The sequence below is a fragment of the Pleurodeles waltl genome, chromosome 4_2 (genome assembly GCF_031143425.1).
Source record: "Pleurodeles waltl isolate 20211129_DDA chromosome 4_2, aPleWal1.hap1.20221129, whole genome shotgun sequence".
NCBI lineage: Eukaryota > Metazoa > Chordata > Amphibia > Caudata > Salamandridae > Pleurodeles > Pleurodeles waltl.
The window spans coordinates 141,930,930-141,949,520 of record NC_090443.1 but is presented as its reverse complement, the minus strand read 5'-3'; the positions used below and the strand labels follow the sequence as shown (position 1 = coordinate 141,949,520).

General features: G+C 43.7%; 1 protein-coding gene across 2 annotated transcripts; it reads left to right on the top strand.

Moving 5' to 3' along the window:
- The first annotated feature begins 2,570 nt into the window (after window positions 1-2,570).
- On the top strand, window positions 2,571-18,066 carry NPFF (neuropeptide FF-amide peptide precursor). Of its 2 annotated transcripts, none has more exons than XM_069233326.1 (3): window positions 2,571-2,736; window positions 8,482-8,606; window positions 17,725-18,066. In XM_069233326.1, the coding sequence occupies exons 1-3, from the start codon at window positions 2,611-2,613 to the stop codon at window positions 17,846-17,848; spliced, it is 375 nt and encodes a 124-aa protein (XP_069089427.1). In that variant the 5' UTR covers window positions 2,571-2,610; the 3' UTR covers window positions 17,849-18,066. The 2 variants fall into 2 exon arrangements, with proteins under 2 accessions (XP_069089427.1, XP_069089426.1); XM_069233325.1 differs by having other exon boundaries at window positions 2,590-2,751; window positions 17,725-18,025.
- Window positions 18,067-18,591: the final 525 nt, after the last annotated feature.

Sequence of the window (18,591 nt, the reverse complement as noted above, 5' to 3'; positions counted from 1 at the left end):
CTAGTTGGAAATATAGTACAGGTTTTTATAAAATAAGGCCAGGAGGTCAGATCAGCTCTGTAACTGAAACTGAACTCAAACTGCAACATAACAGAGAGTGTCTTATATAGTCTCAAAACCTTAATGATGTATTAATCATTGACATGCATATTAAATGAAGCACTTGCTCTAGCACATTGTTATCCCTAATAATTTCAGCAAGTAGTAGTAGTTCCTGCAAAAACATCTACTCACATGTTACAAAAATGTGAGTGAAGTGCACCTGCTAATGGTACATTTTTTAGTAGTAACAACGCTGGCCTTCACTCGTGCTCTGAAGCATATCAGCACTTTACTTCCAACTCGTCTGCTGCTCTGCAATGTGGAACCACAAGCTAATCTTTATTTCCTTGTATTGCTGTGATCTTCATTCTTTCCAGATGCTGTGACCTTCCATTTCTGCTGTTACTAATTATATTTATCTGCTACAACTCGTGTCTGCCTTCCCTTCAGGCTCCCAATTCTGTTCATGCTCTCTGTTCTGACATCTTAAAGTTTGGGCTTGTGTTTATCCTTGACCACATAGAATACTGCACTTTTTTCTGCTGATCCATGCATTAACAAGAGTGGGTCTTCTCTCTTTTCTTCATTTACTTTAACAGTGGTGTTGAACTTTAGGTGGTTATTTTTCATCAGAACATCTATGGTGCAGAAGGACATTTTGTGTATGCTGAGGTAACGGGAGACTGTAAGATGCTGGACTGAGGCAGAAGCTCCTGGAAGGACCAGAAGCAATAGGGCAACCATTCTGCTATTTTCTACTTTGTCTTTCAGGTTGCCATTTTATGGACATGAGAGCTGACCACTGTATTTTCTGAGTGCACATTCACATTCAAGGTCTCTTGATGCTGTGGACGATAATACATTATATTAATGGGTAATGGGGTTTTCATGTGCAACTCTGAGTGAGTGAATCTATTGTTTTTTTTTTGGTTTTTTTATGGTCAAGGGTTTTCAGGATGAGCGTCCACATGTTGATATTAGCTGAGTGGGTTTTTTTCCCAAACCTTTTTTCCTGTTGCGAATACTACTGTGGCCAGCAGGAATATAATCTGGATATTAAACATGCATTAAGATTTTACACGACGTGCCTAGGAAGTTTAGAAACACTGATAGGTTATTTGTGACCTATACCGGCAATTTCAATTGGGTTTCCTTGATTGAGTTGTTTTGTTAATCACCCATTGTAGCAAATTACAAAGGAGGTGCTCTCCTTGAAGGGTTCATGATTTCTGACATTTGTAGAGCAGGTACTACACCCACTGCCACACTCTTTTGTCAAACTACTCCCTCCATTAAGGTTTGAGGGGTACGCCGGGTTTGACATGGTAGTGCTTTGTAATGTTTGCTGGGTGCCTTACTCAGTCTAAATTCTCTTAATCCTCAAATTATGTGCAAATGATAGTGACTGGATATTAGCCTTTTTGAGCATGAGACATTGGCACTTTTAAAAACTGGTGATGTAGCCGCTGATATGTATGGGAACTTAAGAGAGCAGCATTTTTGAGCACTGTCATTCTAAGGACACTGATACTTCCCCGCCTAAAAGGAATGTCGGCATTAATGGCCACTGTTGCCGCTAGGAATTGTTGGCACTATGAATGTTGGCACTTGCTGACTTTATGAGTGCCACAATTATCGACACTGTAGCCTTTGTAAACAATATGAATGCTGAAGGGAACACCATCATTACGATGGGCACAGTTGTTTCTCTAGCAAAAGGCTATGTTGAATATTAGCTGAACACACTAGACTGAGGTTTTGACATTCTCTGTGGACTTGATGTGGCCATGGAAAACAGTTTTTTGGCACGTAGTATAAAGATTTAAAAAAGTCAAATTTGAGACAGAGGCGAATGTTAAAGATGTGGGTACAAATCCCGTCTTTAAATTCATATAGCAGTATCTTATTAGGGTTTTACTGTAAACTTGACGTCCTGGAAATGTGGAAAGAAGTGTGGAAGTAAAGATTGCAAGGGGGCAGAGGTGAAATTCATTGGTTAAAAGGGTGGGATAAAAGTAATTCAAGAGTGGGAATTTGTGATCGAAAGGTCGATAGGAAACATGAGGGGGTTGTACAGGCTTTGATTACTTACCATCTAAGAAACCTATGTTGAAACTCAGGTTAATAGAATGCATTAATGTGTGTCATCTTTAATGGTTCTTGTGTCAGGTAAAGTGTTTGTTTGAAAGGCACGAGATGGGCCTGGGGGACGGCGGATGAGCTTGGGGGCGTCAAGGGGACCGCTCCCGTCCTGAAGCTGCCTTCGAAATCTCCTCCGCTGTACCCCCACGGGGACGCATATGACGAATCTCCCTCAATTAGGCGCCACGCCTGAGAGGGGCTTAGTGCTCCATTTGCGCAGATTTATCCTCGCAATAAGGCGCGAGCGCGCGCGGCAGGCGGCTCTCCGGGGACCCAGCCCGGTGCAGGGTCCGCTCCCTTAGGCGCCACGAGGCAGCCCGGCTCAGCCGCCGCGCGCCTCACTTGGGCGGACCGGGCTATATAAACGGGCCGCCGCCTCCACCTGCATTCGCTTGGTGAGTTGACAGGTGAAGCTTGTTGCCAGACATGGACCCCCGGTCTGTCGTGGTGTTGGTCTGCCTCCTCGGGGGCTTGATGAAGGCGCAAGGCCTGGACAGCGACGCCAGCTCCAAGGAGCTCTACCAGGAGGAACCAGACCGCTACACAGACAAGGTGCTCCCGGCGCTGGTGAGGGTGTTACTTGAGCCCGGGGTTAGTCTACTGAGACAAACTTAGGACACGAGTCTCGCCTTCTACCTTCCTGTTTAGTTATCTAACGCTGTGGTCTCTTGGCAGCAGTTTTGGGTTCAGGTCAGGGGCAGTGTTTCAATTGTTGACGGTCTTTGCGTCGGTTCTGTGTTTTAAGCAATATTGCACTACATCTGTGTTCCGCATGATGTGTTGTGTGTAGTGGAAACATGAGCTGCTGCGCAGCCGTACACTTGTCCCGCATGTGTAAGTGGAGCTTGCACAACGACTTTATGTGCGCTTCATTAGCTGATGCTGTATGTGGAGCGTGTGGAGTTATCGAACACACTGTTCCTGTTGTGCATGTGTACGGAGAGCTAGGATATCTGTTGCTTTTGGGCTACGTATTCTGTAGGAACAAAGGAAGCTTGCACGTGTGTTGCACACGCTGTACCTCCAGTGCAGACTTCAACTGAAATTGCCCTACCGTTGCACATGCATGCAAAATGGGTACAGTGTGGGCAAAGGCTATAAGGTCGTCAGGACAGGCAAAAGTAAGCGTGTGCAGCTTCTGTGAAAACTTTCTTTACTCCTTCTGGACTGGTACAGTGCACGCAACAGCCAACTTTACAAGCTCTCCTTAGAAGTGTCACTGGTACCGCGAACTTAGCAAGCACCCCTGTTCCTCAGATATAAGGGGAGCTTGTGCAGTGCTGCACATGTGTACCTGATCTGTAGGTGTAAGTGGAGCTGGCACAGCTGATGCCTGTGAATGCTTTGTTTGTTAGACGTTTTCGCCGCTGCTGCGTGCAATGTAGCTATTTCTAATGTTTAAGTGAAGATTGCACTTTTGCTGCGTCTATTCTCTACTTTATAGACTTTGACACAGGGCTTTTCAAACTGTATTTGTTCTGCCTCTGTCATAGGACCCTACACTGCTGCTGGTTCCTTTGCTTTGCTCTGCTTTTCTGCCAATGTAAAGATTGTTTGCATTGCTGCTTCAAGTGTTCCATCCGCGTCAGGGACTGTGATACTTGCACTGCAACTGCCCTTGCTCTGTTATGTGTGCGTGGTGGTCACTATGCGGCACCTATGAGGCAAAGGTACATTACTGCTGCAGATGCTCTGCTTGTCGTTGTGTGAGAGCCGTGCACCACTGGTATGTCAGTAGTACAGAATCTTACACTACTGTCTGTGCTATACCCATTTCTTATTTGTAAGTGTAGTGTACACTGCTGCAGCACACAGCTGCAGCTTGTGCTACTTGTAGATTTTTCTTTCCCTCCTCTACTCCACTCAAATGTACCAATTACTATAAAATCCCAAACCATAGTTAGCTCTCAATAGATGTTAAAAGGTGGGCCGGATATCTTGGATTTGTTGTTTTGGTTTTTAGGTAAAGCGTAAGTGTATGACCTCAAGTATACTTTAGTATACATCTCTGTGGGCCTAAATCCATCCCCCTGTTTCTCATTTGCTTGTTTCAGTGTCCTTTAAACATCTTTTCTTCCTAGTGGTTAGTCCTGTCTCTTTGTCCCTCCTTTTCTCTTTCGCTCCTTCTAGGGAGCAGAGGCTATATTCTTCAACTTTAGTTCTTTATATCTTGCTTTGAGGGACTACTTTATAATTTCTTTGTTGCTCCTGTTACACTGTGGGTGCTTCAGGCCAAAGATTCTCAAATTTTATTGCAACATCTCCCTCCCAGAGCCTTGCAAGCCGAGAAAGACCAGCTGTCTTGATGTGCAGCTCGGTGAATGCAGGCGTCATCTTTTTTCGTCTCAGATTTGCCTGGGGGCTCCTGGCGCGTGCTACAATCTAGACATGCTCCAGGCAGGGATGTTGTGTTTATTTACTTTCCACACGCTATGCCTGTGACCTCACCATACATCAGGATAGTGCAGAGGGGGGCTGGGAGTGCTGCGAGAGACAGAGAGGTCATTGACATTGTGCCTGCTTTTACACTTTTGCGTTTTTCAATTCCATTTCTTGCGCTCAGCATCTCAGCTTTCCAAATCATTAACCTCTCCTCTGCTTGTTGTCAGTGGCGGATCTTGCTTGCTAAATATGCCGATGCAAAGGCACCTGTCCTTATTTTTTTAACATTCCACAGTTCACTAGTGGTTTGATCGGTCAGGCTGTTAATCACTATGTAATATATCAAATAAACTGCATGATCATTCTGCACAGTCTGACTTCCTACATTTGTTGTCTAGCTCTTCGGTGTTCCAGTGCTGAGTACAAGAAGCAAGCTAAGCATGCAGCATTACTAAAAGTGCACAATGGCAGAGGCGCTATCACAGTACATCCAGACTTCTACAGTAATGTTAGTAATACCTTAATGGGGCAAATGCGCGTCTCCCATTCATTGTAATTCCCCACACACCCCACTCCATTGGACGGTGGGAGGGGAGGAGGGGTTCTCTGGCGCTGTATACCGTCCCCACCAAGCAATATCAGTTACTTGCTCGGTGCCTCGCGCATGGTGCTGACTCGGATTCCACTTTCTCATTCTTGACATGTCTCTGGGCACTCCTGAGTCATAAGGCAGATGCCTTTGCAGGCATGATCACACGCACCACATCTTTATCTCTCTGTAGACATGAGCTGCATAGTGCTTCGGACGGTGCAGACAGCGCCCCCTCCCCCAGCAGCCGGCAGGTGGGATCTTCTCCTTATCGCATTCTCATCCTTCTGTGGCATGGGCCGGCTAGGAGGCTTTCTGCATGGAGTGGGCAGCACAAAGCTGCTGCAGATCCATTTTGGCTCCTAAACGCCCTCCCGCCCCGCACCTTCAACTTCAAAGCAATCTTGTAACTAATAATGTGTTTTGCATGGGGAAAGTCTACACCAATATCTAAGGCGGTGGTAGCGGAAGCTGTGCTCTTTCATATACAAAGGCAGTCAGAGTAAAAAGCACATGTTTAATATGTATTTTTTTGCATCTCACTGACTACCCCTTTTTCCACAGAACCTGATGGGCACACATACGGATACAATTACAAATGCACAGGGGGCTCTCACTCCAAAATACAACTCATAGACATACAAGCACATACGTGCGCACACATAAACACGCAGCAGTACAGGCACAGGCCCACAAACACACATGCACGTGCATGCTTATGTACATGTGAAGGGCACAAGTAGCAGCAGAACCTGTCATCTGTGTCCAGGCCGTTTGAAGCTTGATAATTGCATCTGCCTGCCATATTAGAAACATCCCATCGTCTTCTTATTGGGATCCCGATGAAGCCAGTGCATGGATTTGAAATGGATCAGCCGACACAAAGTCCCTTCCCCATTCACTTCTCAGATGAGCGTGCAGAACAAATTCAGACAGCCAAGTGTAAAGGTGCAGGTACCAGGGGCAGGAAAAACCCTTTTTTTTTAATAGGCACAGGGAGAACAGAGTCCTATTAACCACCCCTTCTGCCCTCCCATTCACCACCCTGTCGCACTCCCGTTCACAACCCCAACCTGCCCTCTCATTCTCCACCACCACCCGCCCTCCCATTCACAATACACACCCGCCCTCCTGTTCACCACCCCCACTTGCCCTCCCGTTCGCCACCCCCACCCGATAGCCAAAGGCAATAGGTCACCCATAAGAGAGACCTATTGGCTTTGCCAGTGCTTGTTTTTTACACCCCGCCATCCCGTTCAACACCCCTACCTGATTGCCAAAGGCAATAGCTCGCCCATAAGTAAAACCTATTGGCTTTGCCAATGCTTTTTTTTCTTTTAACTTGGATGCCCCGAGTGCTTGTCTCCAAAATGAAAGAAATGGAGATATAACTTAGCTTAATTTATAGGCTCAGGCAGTTTATGGTACTATCGTTTTATTCGTTTTTACCATAGTGTCCAGTTGCTCTATCCTTTTATTTTCCTCGCCCTAATTCTGTTGTACCTTGTCAGTTCTGACTTCAGAAGTAGCTTGTTATAACTTAATACATTTCAATTCTGATAACACAATGCCAGCTGCCATAATAGAATAAGACATTATCAAAACTCCACCAGAACAAATCAAATACTACTTGAAGATACGATGAAGGAGAACTATCTTTTACACAACCTTATGCCTAGGAATTTAGTCATTTGCTCAGCATATCCCAGTAAGGAATCTCTCTGCTATCACTTCTTAGTACATTGTGACACCATGTTTTGGTAAGGGGCACGGGTAACTGTTGTAAGGGACAATTTATAGCCAAATGCACCCAAAGTATGGAAATTTACCTTGACGTTCTATGAATTTAGTAGGCAAGGAAACCAGGTGTGTGGGATGTTTTGCATATTTTGGAGTGATGTAATTATGGGAAATTATGAACAAATCGTGAAATGGAAAACTGGTATTTGGGGGCATATGTATGAACACATTTTCCTATAGACACAGAATGAGTAAAACCCTTTGATACATCTGGCCCTTGGTTCTGTATTTTAGAGCAAACTACCGTTTCACATCTAGGTTTGAGGCGAAGATGCATTATGGGCTTAAATGAAGTGCAAAAAATAAAACAAAAGCACTACAAACAAAAGTTGCTCACGTTCTGCTGTACGCATTGTTCTCATGGGTTGGTGGTAAATTTATACCACAAATGGTACATTTGCGGTAAATATTTACTGCAAATGAGGGGATAATTTCAGGAATTTCATGTAGCAAGAGTAACATGAAATTACGGCAGTTTACAAAAATTTCGCATAGCCCTGCACAAAACTACATCATGTCTTATACTAATCTTAGGCCTTGTGTTAGGGGTACCTTGTCTCTTCACCCTTAAATGGTTCCGTCATAGTTACCCTGTTCGCTGTTAGAGCTGTGCGTTGTTAGTATGTAGTTACAGAAACACTTTGAATTCTCTCAGCAATTATGGTTACATCCAGATAGTGCCCTGCGAGTACGTTAGAGCTACCTGACCTGTATATGGGTGAGATTTCCCCGTTCCGTTTGTAGTGCGTCACATGGCCTACATATTCATGCATGGTAGGAATCTGGATATGCGCTGAATCAGTTGAAATAGTAGTTCAGTAAAGACTCGTGTTATCTCGTGATATGAAAGAAGTGTCTGTGGTTTTACACATTTACCTGCTGCACGGTTTAGTAATGTATTGTTGAGTTTTTCTATTCTGCTACTGGAAAACAGTGCATCTGGCGTACATCATTACCGTGCAGAACTGTAGCCGACTATGTTTCTGGATTGCGACTCGCCCCGTTTTCAGCCGTCCAGTAATGATAGCCAGTTCTGTTTTGCGCGCTAGCATAACTACAGGCCAATACTGTTTTGTGGGATACAGGAATACTGCCCTGCCTTGTTTCTGGGTCACAGGAAAACTGACCAGCGCTGCTGTCTAGGATAAGCGAACGCACGCCTACGGTTTTGGGATGTGGTGCAATGCTTTTCTGCTCTGAAGCATGAATACCGGCCGGGGTGAAGGAGTGCTGCCCAGCCGTTTCCTGAGATGCAGTATTTCTTGCTTAGGAGTTTTGTGCGATGCAGGAATGCTGCATAGCCATGTGTAAGAGACATGGAGCTACTGCTCTACACGTTTCCTGGCATGTGCAAATGCTTCCCTGTCAGATTACCTGAGTTACAAGGACACTGTTCAGTTCTGTTTACTGGAATGCATTAATTCTGTTTAGCACTGTTTTGTGGATTTTTTAAATATTACCTAAAATTAATTTGGAAATAGAAAATAATTTCTGCTTGTTTTGTGCGATTCTGTTATTTGCAACAGGATGGCGAGGAGCACAGCTTTAGGTCCCAGTCTGAGGAACGGCTTCTGAACAGCCTGATGCGGTCACTGCTCCACTCCTCTCAGAGAGAAGCTCGGAACCCATCCTTCCTCTTCCAACCACAAAGGTAACAAAATCCGCACTGAAGTGGCCACAGAGACGCCTGTGGACATAACTGAGTGGCCACACACGAATACACATTGCATGATCGCCCTAAAATACTGTCCTATGCAGAGTTTCATATTGATTAAAAAAGCCAGTGTTTTCAAAGGGAAAAAAATGGCAAGCCATAAATGTTATTCACCAAACAGGTTATCTAAACGTATACGGTGTATCCCGAAATTGTCATCTACATATGATGCCTTAGTTCTTTCATTTTGGACACCTGTATGCATTCGTTTATCTGCTATCATCAACACAAGGAATGAGCAAGTGGGAAAGAAGAGACAGGGGTGCCCTTCGCTGACGCAGTCTATCAACATACGCAGCCCCTGCGCCAACATCCTGCGTACACTATAATTGTAACTCCGTGTTCAGTATCCCAAAGCAAAATGGTTTCAGATCAGCCACTGCCTAGTTCAGCAGAGTGTACTCCGGGTGCAAACCTTAGCAGCAGTGAACAGCTGTGGCTACTATGCTGTAAAAGTAGGAGACACCTATCGTAAGCAAGAGATTGGGACCCCAGCAAGAGGCGTGGGTTTCTAATCATAGGTGCACTTCTGTCTGTGCAGGGATGAGGGATTGTCCTACAGTCAACCATGCTCACTAGCTAATGAATACTATTGATACTAATCAGTGTCATGTAGTTTATTTGTCTCATGTCCCTGCGCAAACGCTGGTCCTCTGCTCATAAAGAACATCCAGAATTCTCTGTTGTGTAATAGTTTAAAAATGTGCTTAAAAAATCCATACTTCACTAATGGCCAGATGTAGCAAAGGATTTTTCACATTCTGTGTCAATGGGAAAATGTGTTCGTACATATGGCCCTAAATGTGGTAACTAGGTGCATGGTTAAAAGCACTGGGGCATGTTACAACCCATTATTTATCCTTGGCCTCCAACAGTTCTATCGTTTTTGGGTAAGGATTAGACAATGAGGTTTACTGGACAACTATCTGTACTTTGAGGCTCCCTGGAAGACTATTGTGTGCTATCTGGAAGTTTCTTGCTACAAGCTCCTGCTGCTGCAGAGTGGCTGAGCTTAGCCTCATGCAGCTCCTGCAAACTGGGTGAGAGACTTAGCCGGCCTAGACCCCAGAGACTGAGTGATAGGACCATAGGGGGAGTGGGAGTAGGAGATGCAGCTATAAGCCTTAATCCACACTCTGGACCTGAGAGGTGGAATCCAGAAAAATGGGGGAACCCTTGAAGAGACAGGTGGCTGGGGTAATTGGATTAGTCGTTAGAGGCCCCTAAAAGCACAGACTCTCACATGTGAATCAGGTATTCATGTATTATTGAATGTGTAGTGAAATTCTTTCTTTTCTCTTTAATAAAGTACTTTTCTTTTCTACAAAGAGAAACACTGGGCTGGTCATTGATCTTATTGTGCTGCTGGGGAGGTTGAATTGATGCTTGAGTACCCCTACACTAACCTTACTTAGAAGCCTGTGACTTCTCACCCTCTCAACCAGTGAAGCCAAGTGTGGAAATGGTTGTACTTAGCTGTATTTGCAGAGCTAAGTAAGATAGGCCCCAGGACAGCAGTGGCATAAGACCTCAACCCTCACTGTTGGGGCTAAGTAGCCCCTTCCTCCCCCATGACCTCCTGAATGGAGTGTGGCCCTTATGATGTATAAAGATGAAGGCCAAATTTGGGATACAAGATGAACAGTTACTTCCTGTTAGACTCACACTGTGACATGTGATGCCATTGTTCATGAGGCCATACTATCAACCCGCAATTATATCAACTCTGGAATTTCAGCCACCAGCCTGTTGTCAAAGTAAGCATGAATAGAGAAGCATATATTTACTATTTTTAACATCACATGCCTGTAACTTGATGACAAAGCGGTAATCTATATGGTGGAGTCTACATTAACTGCCTGTGTATATTAAGAACTTGAAATTTTGGTAGACTATCCGCATCGTCAGATTGTCATTTGGTAGTGCCCTTGCGTACATTACCAAACAAACATTGTCAACGCCAGTAGGTCACGCCTATGAAATCTGCCAATGTTTTCTATTTCCAAACTGATAGCTGTCATGTGTGCACATGCAGGCCACCAGCCTTCTTTGAATGAATTTAATTTTGGTTCAAGAAAACCATTCGAAGAATGCTGCCTTCAAGCATGAACACTTTTGGTGGCCATGTGTAACACTTTTTTTTCTGCAAAATTAATTTCATTAATAGATGGCCATCATGCATGCTTATGCATACGGACGCACTGCCTGCAGTTTTTTTTTTATTTAACATTCTAAAGTAGTCAACAGACTTTTTGGAATGGTCAATTAAAAAAAGCTTACAGCCACTAGGCATTCATAAAGATAACAAAAGAGAGAGAGAGAAATAAGATTAGGAGTGAGGGTGGGGGATTGTGAGAAACACAGGGAGCAGGAGACATGAAGGGGTTGGGAAGTTAACATGAAGGCAAAGGGTGGAAGCCGTGCAAACGCGAACGTCTATTAGTAGTGGGTAGTGGGTAGTAGCTACGCCCTCGCATAACGAAAAAATATATATATGAAGCTAGGGAGGGGGAGATGGGTTGAATAGTGACTGGGGATGAGGTTGCAAAACGTTAGCTGAAGTTGGCAGTGTGAAGCTGCCAGACTCTAGAATAAAGAATTAAAAATTAAAATAGAAGGCTGGGGTGGGGATGAGAGAGAGGAAAGCAGTGCACTCCAATGAACACTAAAACACAAATAAATAAAAAATCATCACTTCTCAGCAGTGCAAGAATACAAGTCGACTAATCAGGACCATAGTCTGCAGCTATACTCTATGTGCGGGACAGACACAAGAAGAGTGAGGAAAGCCACTGAATAAGGAGAAAGGATCTGAGATGGACACAATCGGCTTTCAGTCATAAGCAAGGAGCAGATACAAAACCCACTCTGTTTAGGTTGAGCCTAGCCAAGCGCACAAGCGCTCTCTATTGGCATGGTGTAATATACATTTGCCCCACTCCCATCTCACACCCATCACTTTCATTCGTTCCTTGGCCTGCCTTTCAAAATACCCTTGATTTTGTAGTAAATGCTTTACGTTTGTCCCATCTTGAGGCTGCTTTGTTACCACCTTGAAGACTGATCCTGTTACTTGGATTATTGCACGATAAGCCATATATCTTAATGTTGCGCACTATTTTCTTTTGCCTCAACGCTTCGCTCTGCATGGACGTATGCTTCTTTCTCTTCCTTGTTTTGGACATGCCGCTGTTTCTTTGTGGTGTCTGTGCAAAAAAGCTGCAAACTGGAAGGGAGGTTTTTTTTGTTGTTTTCTTTTAAAGGTTCATATAGTGCAAACTCGATCGGAGGAGCACTTTACATGACTATGTGAACTTTCATATAGTGTGACCTCGAACTAAGGAGCGCTTTACATGAGTACCATTTACCTACAAGATTAACAGTTGAAAAGTATACAAACTGGAGCATTTAAAACGGAAAAAAACACAGAAATCCCCAACGCGGCTCTCCTGGCACAGCGGGAGAGCTAATACTACAATATTCACTGTACTCAGGGAAACTCTCCCCATAATGCTTTGCGGGGCATTTCTTTTTTAAAAACATTTTTGCCCATAACTCAGCCTCTGGTGGTCCGATGACAATAGGGCTACCACCAAACCGTTAAGCATGACACAATCTCTGTCTCTGGGTCCCCACACTAGGTTGGGGGAAACCCCAAAATAGTAATCTCTCCCACTGTTCAATGTCTTTTCAAGTTCCCTCATGGCTGGAACTTTTGTTTTACAGCTGGAAGTAATTTGTGTTTTAAGGGCCTTCTTTGTAATAATATTGCAGTAGGCCTGAAAATGTGTAAGTCACTATGCCCTCTAGGGGCTAAATATATGGTTACACTGCATTAGTTTCTGCCATTCAGTTTTTATGTTGCTATGTCCTCTAGGGGCTGACTGTACGGTTACATGACCATGTTTCTTACAAATGCTATTTTTACATGGTGTACTCTAGGGGCTGTTCTGAGCATTACAGTCAAGATACTACAATATTCCCTGCACTTGTAAAATCGCCCCATAATGCTTTGCGGACATTCTTTTTACAAAATATTTTGCCTATAACTCGCGGCTGGTGGCCCTACGACAATGGGACCACCATTAAAATGTTCAGCACAAAGCACTCTTTCTGTCAAGAGCATCTCTGGGTCCCCAAACTAGGATGGGGGGACTCCAAAATAATAACCCTTCCCACCAGTCAGTATGTTTTAAAATTCTCTCATAGCTGGAACTTTTGTTTCACAGCTGGGAGTTATTTGTGTTTTAAGGGCCTTGTTCATAATATTGTTGTAGTAGGCCTGCCAGGCCTGAAAATGTGTAATGCACTACACCCTCTAGGGGCTAAATATATGGTTGCACTGCATTACATTCTGCCATTCTGTTTTCACGTGGTTATGCCGTCTAATGGCTGACTATATGGCTACATGACCATGTTTCTTACAAATGTTATTTTTATAGTGCTGCCCTCTAGGGGCTGTTCTGAGCATTACAGTCAAGATACTACAATATTCTCTGCACTCGGAAACTCGCCTCATAATGCTTTTCAGGGCATTCCTTTTAAAAAACATTTGTGCCCATAACTCAACACATGACGTGCTCTTTCTGTCTAGGTCATCTCCCGGCCTCACACTAGGTTGGGGGGCTGGACCCCAAAACACTAATATAATAAATATGGCAGTATTTTAATTTTTTGCTGCAGATAGAGGAACAAGGTAAATGGGAGTGTTTTAGTTATATGCTGGGCCACTGGAATTATGTGGCAGAGAGGACCAAATTATGGGGCTGAGTTGACCAAGCAAATGTGAGACCTATAGCATTGCAGATGCTTGTTGTATTATAGACAAGAGGTATTTCACAGTAGACAGTTAATGCTGTCTGTCGATCAAAACCTAAAAATTTCGAAAGATGTTTTTTTTTAATTTGAGAAAAACATGACATAAACTCGCTTTCTTGAAATTTGTAATTGAAAAGGTAGTTTCACTTCAGAGGACAAATTATTTAAAGATAAAAACTGGTGAAAGAGAAGCCCTTCCCAGTGACCAGGCATCTTCTCTGACTCAGGACAATTCTATAAATTCTGGCCTTTCTGAGGCCTCTTTAGCCAGAGAATCAAACTTTTTGCAACCGTCCCTGCTTACTTCTCTCTGTGGTTCTTTTTTTTTAGATGCATGATGGACCCTGGTCTATACCGATCTGCTTCAAATCCCCCAAAAGGAGAGTATCTATGAAATCAGTGGTCTACCACATCTAGAGTGGTTATATTTAGTCGTGTACCTCTTACCCTATTGCCCATCCTTTGTTCATCACTTTTATAAATGTGAGTAATGTAAATGTAAGTAATTTAAAGCCCCTAGATCAAACATCGACGTGTGGCAGGAAGTGGTATTCTCATTATTAGGGTTTGAAGTACTTGAATAGCGGTTGATATCTGAAATTATATATTTATCTGTGTCTCCAGTCCGTTTTACGCTACAGTGGTAAAGATCAGCAGATAAAATGAAACCAATCACCTCTGTCCTTGAATTGAATCAATTTATAGAAACTTTATGCTACATGCTGTGAGTGAAAATGACTGTTGCCACGGGCCCGGAATGTAACTTTGAATCATTGATTAACACTGACTGAGTCTTTAATCTGACCTGAAATAATCACCTAAAACCTTTATGAATATGGACGTTGGGATTACATATCACTAACACTCCTTGCCACCTACCAGGAATTGTGCTGTAGGATGATGGACACACACTTGAGCGTAAGCCTTCATAAACAGAGCACAGCAAGGATCTAGACTGCTGAACTCTTCATGATATCCACATATAATGGTGACTTTAGATGACTAGATAAGTAGAAGGCAACAACGGTTTCACAAACGTTTGGGCTCACTTTCTGACGGGATGCACGAGGGATCCCCTTGTATTTCCAGGCAAGGCATTTGAGTCTGCAACATATGTGATCCCGAATGATAGACATGCTCTCTCAATATTCCTTGTGTGTGCATTCTCATTGCCCCAGCAACTTGCAGTCTTGAGTCTGCATGGCAGTTTAAGGTTAGTAAATGCTTTAAGACTTTGCAGTATTAGGTCAGAAAATGCTTTTAGGGAAATAGAGGCAGATGCATTAAGTGATTTACTGGTCACACACCCAATGAATTGCTAAATCATAGAGTTTGTCACCACTAAATCACTTTTATCTTATGCTCCAATCCACTCTGCAATTCAGAAATGTTTTTCCGAATCGCAAACTGGGTGTGGAAATAAGGGCCAGATGTAGCAAAGACTTTGCGACTCGCAAACAGCGTCTTTGCTATGCAGAAATGCATTTTGCGAGTCGGAACCGACTCACAAAATGCATTTCCGAGTCGCAAATAGGAAGGGGTGTTCCCTTCCTATTTGCGAGTCGCAGTGGTATGCAATTCCATTTGCGACCGCAAAAGCGGTCACAAATGGACTCGCAGTTAGCATCCACTTGAAGTGGATGGGACCCCTTCCCCTTTGTGACTGGACCAAATAATAATTTTTCAGAGCAGGCAGTGGTCCAATGGACCACTACCTGCCCTGAAAAATACAAAAACAAAAGGTTTCGGTTTATTTTTCAAAGTGCAGCTCGTTTTCCTTTAAGGAAAACGGGTTGCACTTTGAAAAAAAAGAAAAACTGCTTTATTTAAAAGCAGTCACGGACATGGAGGTCTGCTGTTCCCAGCAGGCCTCCATCCCCGTGAGTGCCCTGAGGCGCTATGGGGTCGCAAATTGCGACCCACCTCATTAATATTAATGAGGTGGGTCTTTGCGACCCCATAGCGACTCGCAGAAGGTGTCTGAGACACCTTTCTGCATTCCAAATTGCGAGTTGCAATTTGCGAGTCGCTGGGACTCGCAAATTCCAACTCGCAATTTGGAACCTACCTACATCTGGCCCTAAATTCCGAATTGGTGTTTGGAAGGAGCGTGTTTTGATTGTTCTTTCCAAATTGCAGGTTGGTAAGGTGTGTTTCAATGGTGTGAGTCCATAATTGAAGCCACAGGTCACAACCCACTGGTTACCACACAATTTGGAATGGTAACTGTTTTGCATGGGGAAGGGGGTTGTCTTTGGATCCCATCCCCTTTAGTAATCAGGGTGTCACTGGCGGGGGGTGGAGGAAGGACGTCGTAGATTGTGGTCCAGGGGACAACTGCCAGCTGTCACGGAAGTTCTTAAAGACAGAAAACATACAGAAAACATTTTTTTTGTGTCCCCCTTTCCGACTCCGTAAAAAAAGTTGTCTGTATTAAAATGCGAAGACATAGATGGTGGTCTGCTGCCCCTTGCAAGGCACATTCCCTGCCTTTGCCGCTATTCGCAGGGAATCACAGATTACGACCTGCCTATGAAATATTAATTAGGCAAGTAGCTCAACAACTAACTGCAATTTGATATTTTGTGAATCAATTTAATACTGCATAGGCCTGTTAGCAAAATAAAATAGGGGTAGCAAGAAGTCAGTACTCATATTGTGATCTCTCTTTGCAGCCACATTTTGATACATTGAACCCAAGTCTCCTCTGCAATATGTATTGCTTTGAAATGTAATCGAGTGTTGGCTTTACAGACGATATTTTACATTGTTTGAAATGACACCCTGAGCTTTCAGTTCAGTTGCTGGTCAAGAGTAGTTTTTTTAGCCATTAATAGAAATATGCCAGGTTTCAGTTTAATAAACAGCCAGTTTGTGAAGGCAGCGTTTGGCTGTTTTGCATTGCTGATGGGCGATGTTCTAGGCGGTATTTCATATATTCCACAACGGGACCCCCCAAAAAAAGTTTGAAACATCCAGCTGCAATTTCTCTGCTAGTATTGGGGGCATACCACTGCATGCACTGCATGTGAATCCATGGGAGAGAAAAGCTGGGACAGCAGTGGTTAAAGTTCAGCAATGTCCTCCCCCTCCAGTCAGAGCGCTAGCCAGCTCTCGTTTAGACGCATTATTATACCTGAAATAGCAGGTGGGAAGTGTATATTGATTCTTATTAATCTCGAGCTTCGCTGCAGCTTGCTTTTGGCTCTTTGCAGACTCAACAGACAGCTCATGCTTTGTTGTCATCGTTTTTAGACACGGCTCTTTACTTTGTTGGAGTTTTGACAGGTAGTGAGGTCATACCACGGTATGGCTATGGTTGTCACAGCAAGTAACTCTAGCAAGCATTAGCAAATCCAGTTAGTCTGGTGTTGCCTGCCAGCCTTTGACTTCGCCAGTGTTTGTGAGTGCTCCCTGTAAAACTGTACAAGAGAACACCTTAATGTGTATAGGTGGGCACTGTGCAGAGCAGAATGGCCTACTCAAAGAGAGTGCCTGAAGTGGGCGGTTCCTGTGCCCCGTGATGGACGTTGTGGCCGGAACAAAAATGTGGCTGATACACTGACAGACCAATGGATGAAGAGTGATGTGCCAAAGCCTCTCTCAGTATATTATATAAAATCAAAAGGTCATGGCTAACGTCAGAAAAAAACACTCTAGCACAAAGTCTGTGAACACGCAACCTCTCTCGGTTGTCAGTAGTTAACAGCATTAAAAAAATGTGTTATGTTTACCATACAATAGAACAAACACAGTGGTTAATCGAGGGCTAGCCTATCTCCCGTTAAGCTACCGAAGTGCAAGGGATTCCTTCGATATTATTAATAGTCGGAAGTTACATTTTATAAGAATCTATTTCCTGTCACTAAAGAGAACATCAACACATACCTTCCCCTTTCCATTGAGTGTCAAGCTGCAAATGACCAGGGCTCCAATGCCGCGAACATCGGTGATTGTGCTCATGTGAATAAGATTTACACAACATGGCTCTTCAGCTGTCTATTTATCTCATCAGTGTTAAACAACATACATTAAATCAAGTCACCTGTTACAACTGTCAATAGCATTCTCAGTGGCTGATTCCTTAATGTAAGGATCTGTCCACCAATGATGATGGAGCGTCTTGAACTCTCAACGCTTGCTTCTCTTGTCTACACCTGGAGTCTGTGCGACACTCTACTTAATTTGTCTTTTTCCTTATCTCTTTTTCTCCCTCTCTTTCACACACCTACTATAGGTTTGGCCGGGAGACCAGAGGAAGCTCCTTTGACGATATGCGCATTCAGTTACGGGGTGGGGATTCCAAAGTACCACAATTCTGGAGCATGGCTGTACCACAGCGATTCGGCAAGAAAAAGTGAAGACTTCCACCAGTGACCCACCCAGTGGCCAGGCGCAGATGAAACGATCTGAGTGAGTGGGTGGCACTCCTCCACAAGTTTAGCCTTTAGCCTTCTCACTGTGGACTTACACGTGCACAATACGGACTATAAATGAATGCTTGTGCAAACGTGCCGCTCTCTTATGCTCAAGTGTTTTTTTCTGGCTGTGCTGTGGTAATAAAGATTTCACAAATGCTACGCATAGTCATGTTATGAATAAATACATTGATGTTGACTTGCCACTGTGGACACGCAAGCCAATGCAAACATCCTTACTGAGGAAGGAAATCACTTAAACAGCCTGTGCTCTTTTTCTGTCCGTAAATGTGAAGTACTGCTTGAACCTTGATTCACAACCATTGTTCAAATTTATTCTGAACAGTTTAAACAATATTGACACACGTCCAGTGTCTATTTCATTTATGAGTAGTAATGTAAGTGCAACAACATATGCCAAACGAATGGACTTGTGACGTGGTCTGATTCTATCATTATATGTCGTATCTTCCATCCTGATGTTGTTCACTCAAAGTTCTGGGTCGTCCAATTTAAAGCCTATGCATCAAACTAGTGATCTACATTGCTTGTCCATCGCAGTCCCTTTCACCCTATTTTGAATTCTGAATTCTACTTATTTGAATAACATCACACTTTACATACTGCAAGTCTCAATTTGGTTGGCTCTTGGTGCAGGTTTTGATGTTGGTAGGAAGTGTTTCAAT

Excerpts from the sequence above, each read along its gene's own strand:
- NPFF (XM_069233325.1), top strand. The coding sequence starts at position 2,611 with ATGGACCCCCGGTCTGTCGTGGTGTTGGTCTGCCTCCTCGGGGGCTTG. Across the intron at positions 2,752-8,481 it reads ACAAGGTGCTCCCGGCGCTG|GATGGCGAGGAGCACAGCTT; the intron begins GTGAGGGTGTTA and ends TATTTGCAACAG. Across the intron at positions 8,607-17,724 it reads TTCCTCTTCCAACCACAAAG|GTTTGGCCGGGAGACCAGAG; the intron begins GTAACAAAATCC and ends CACCTACTATAG.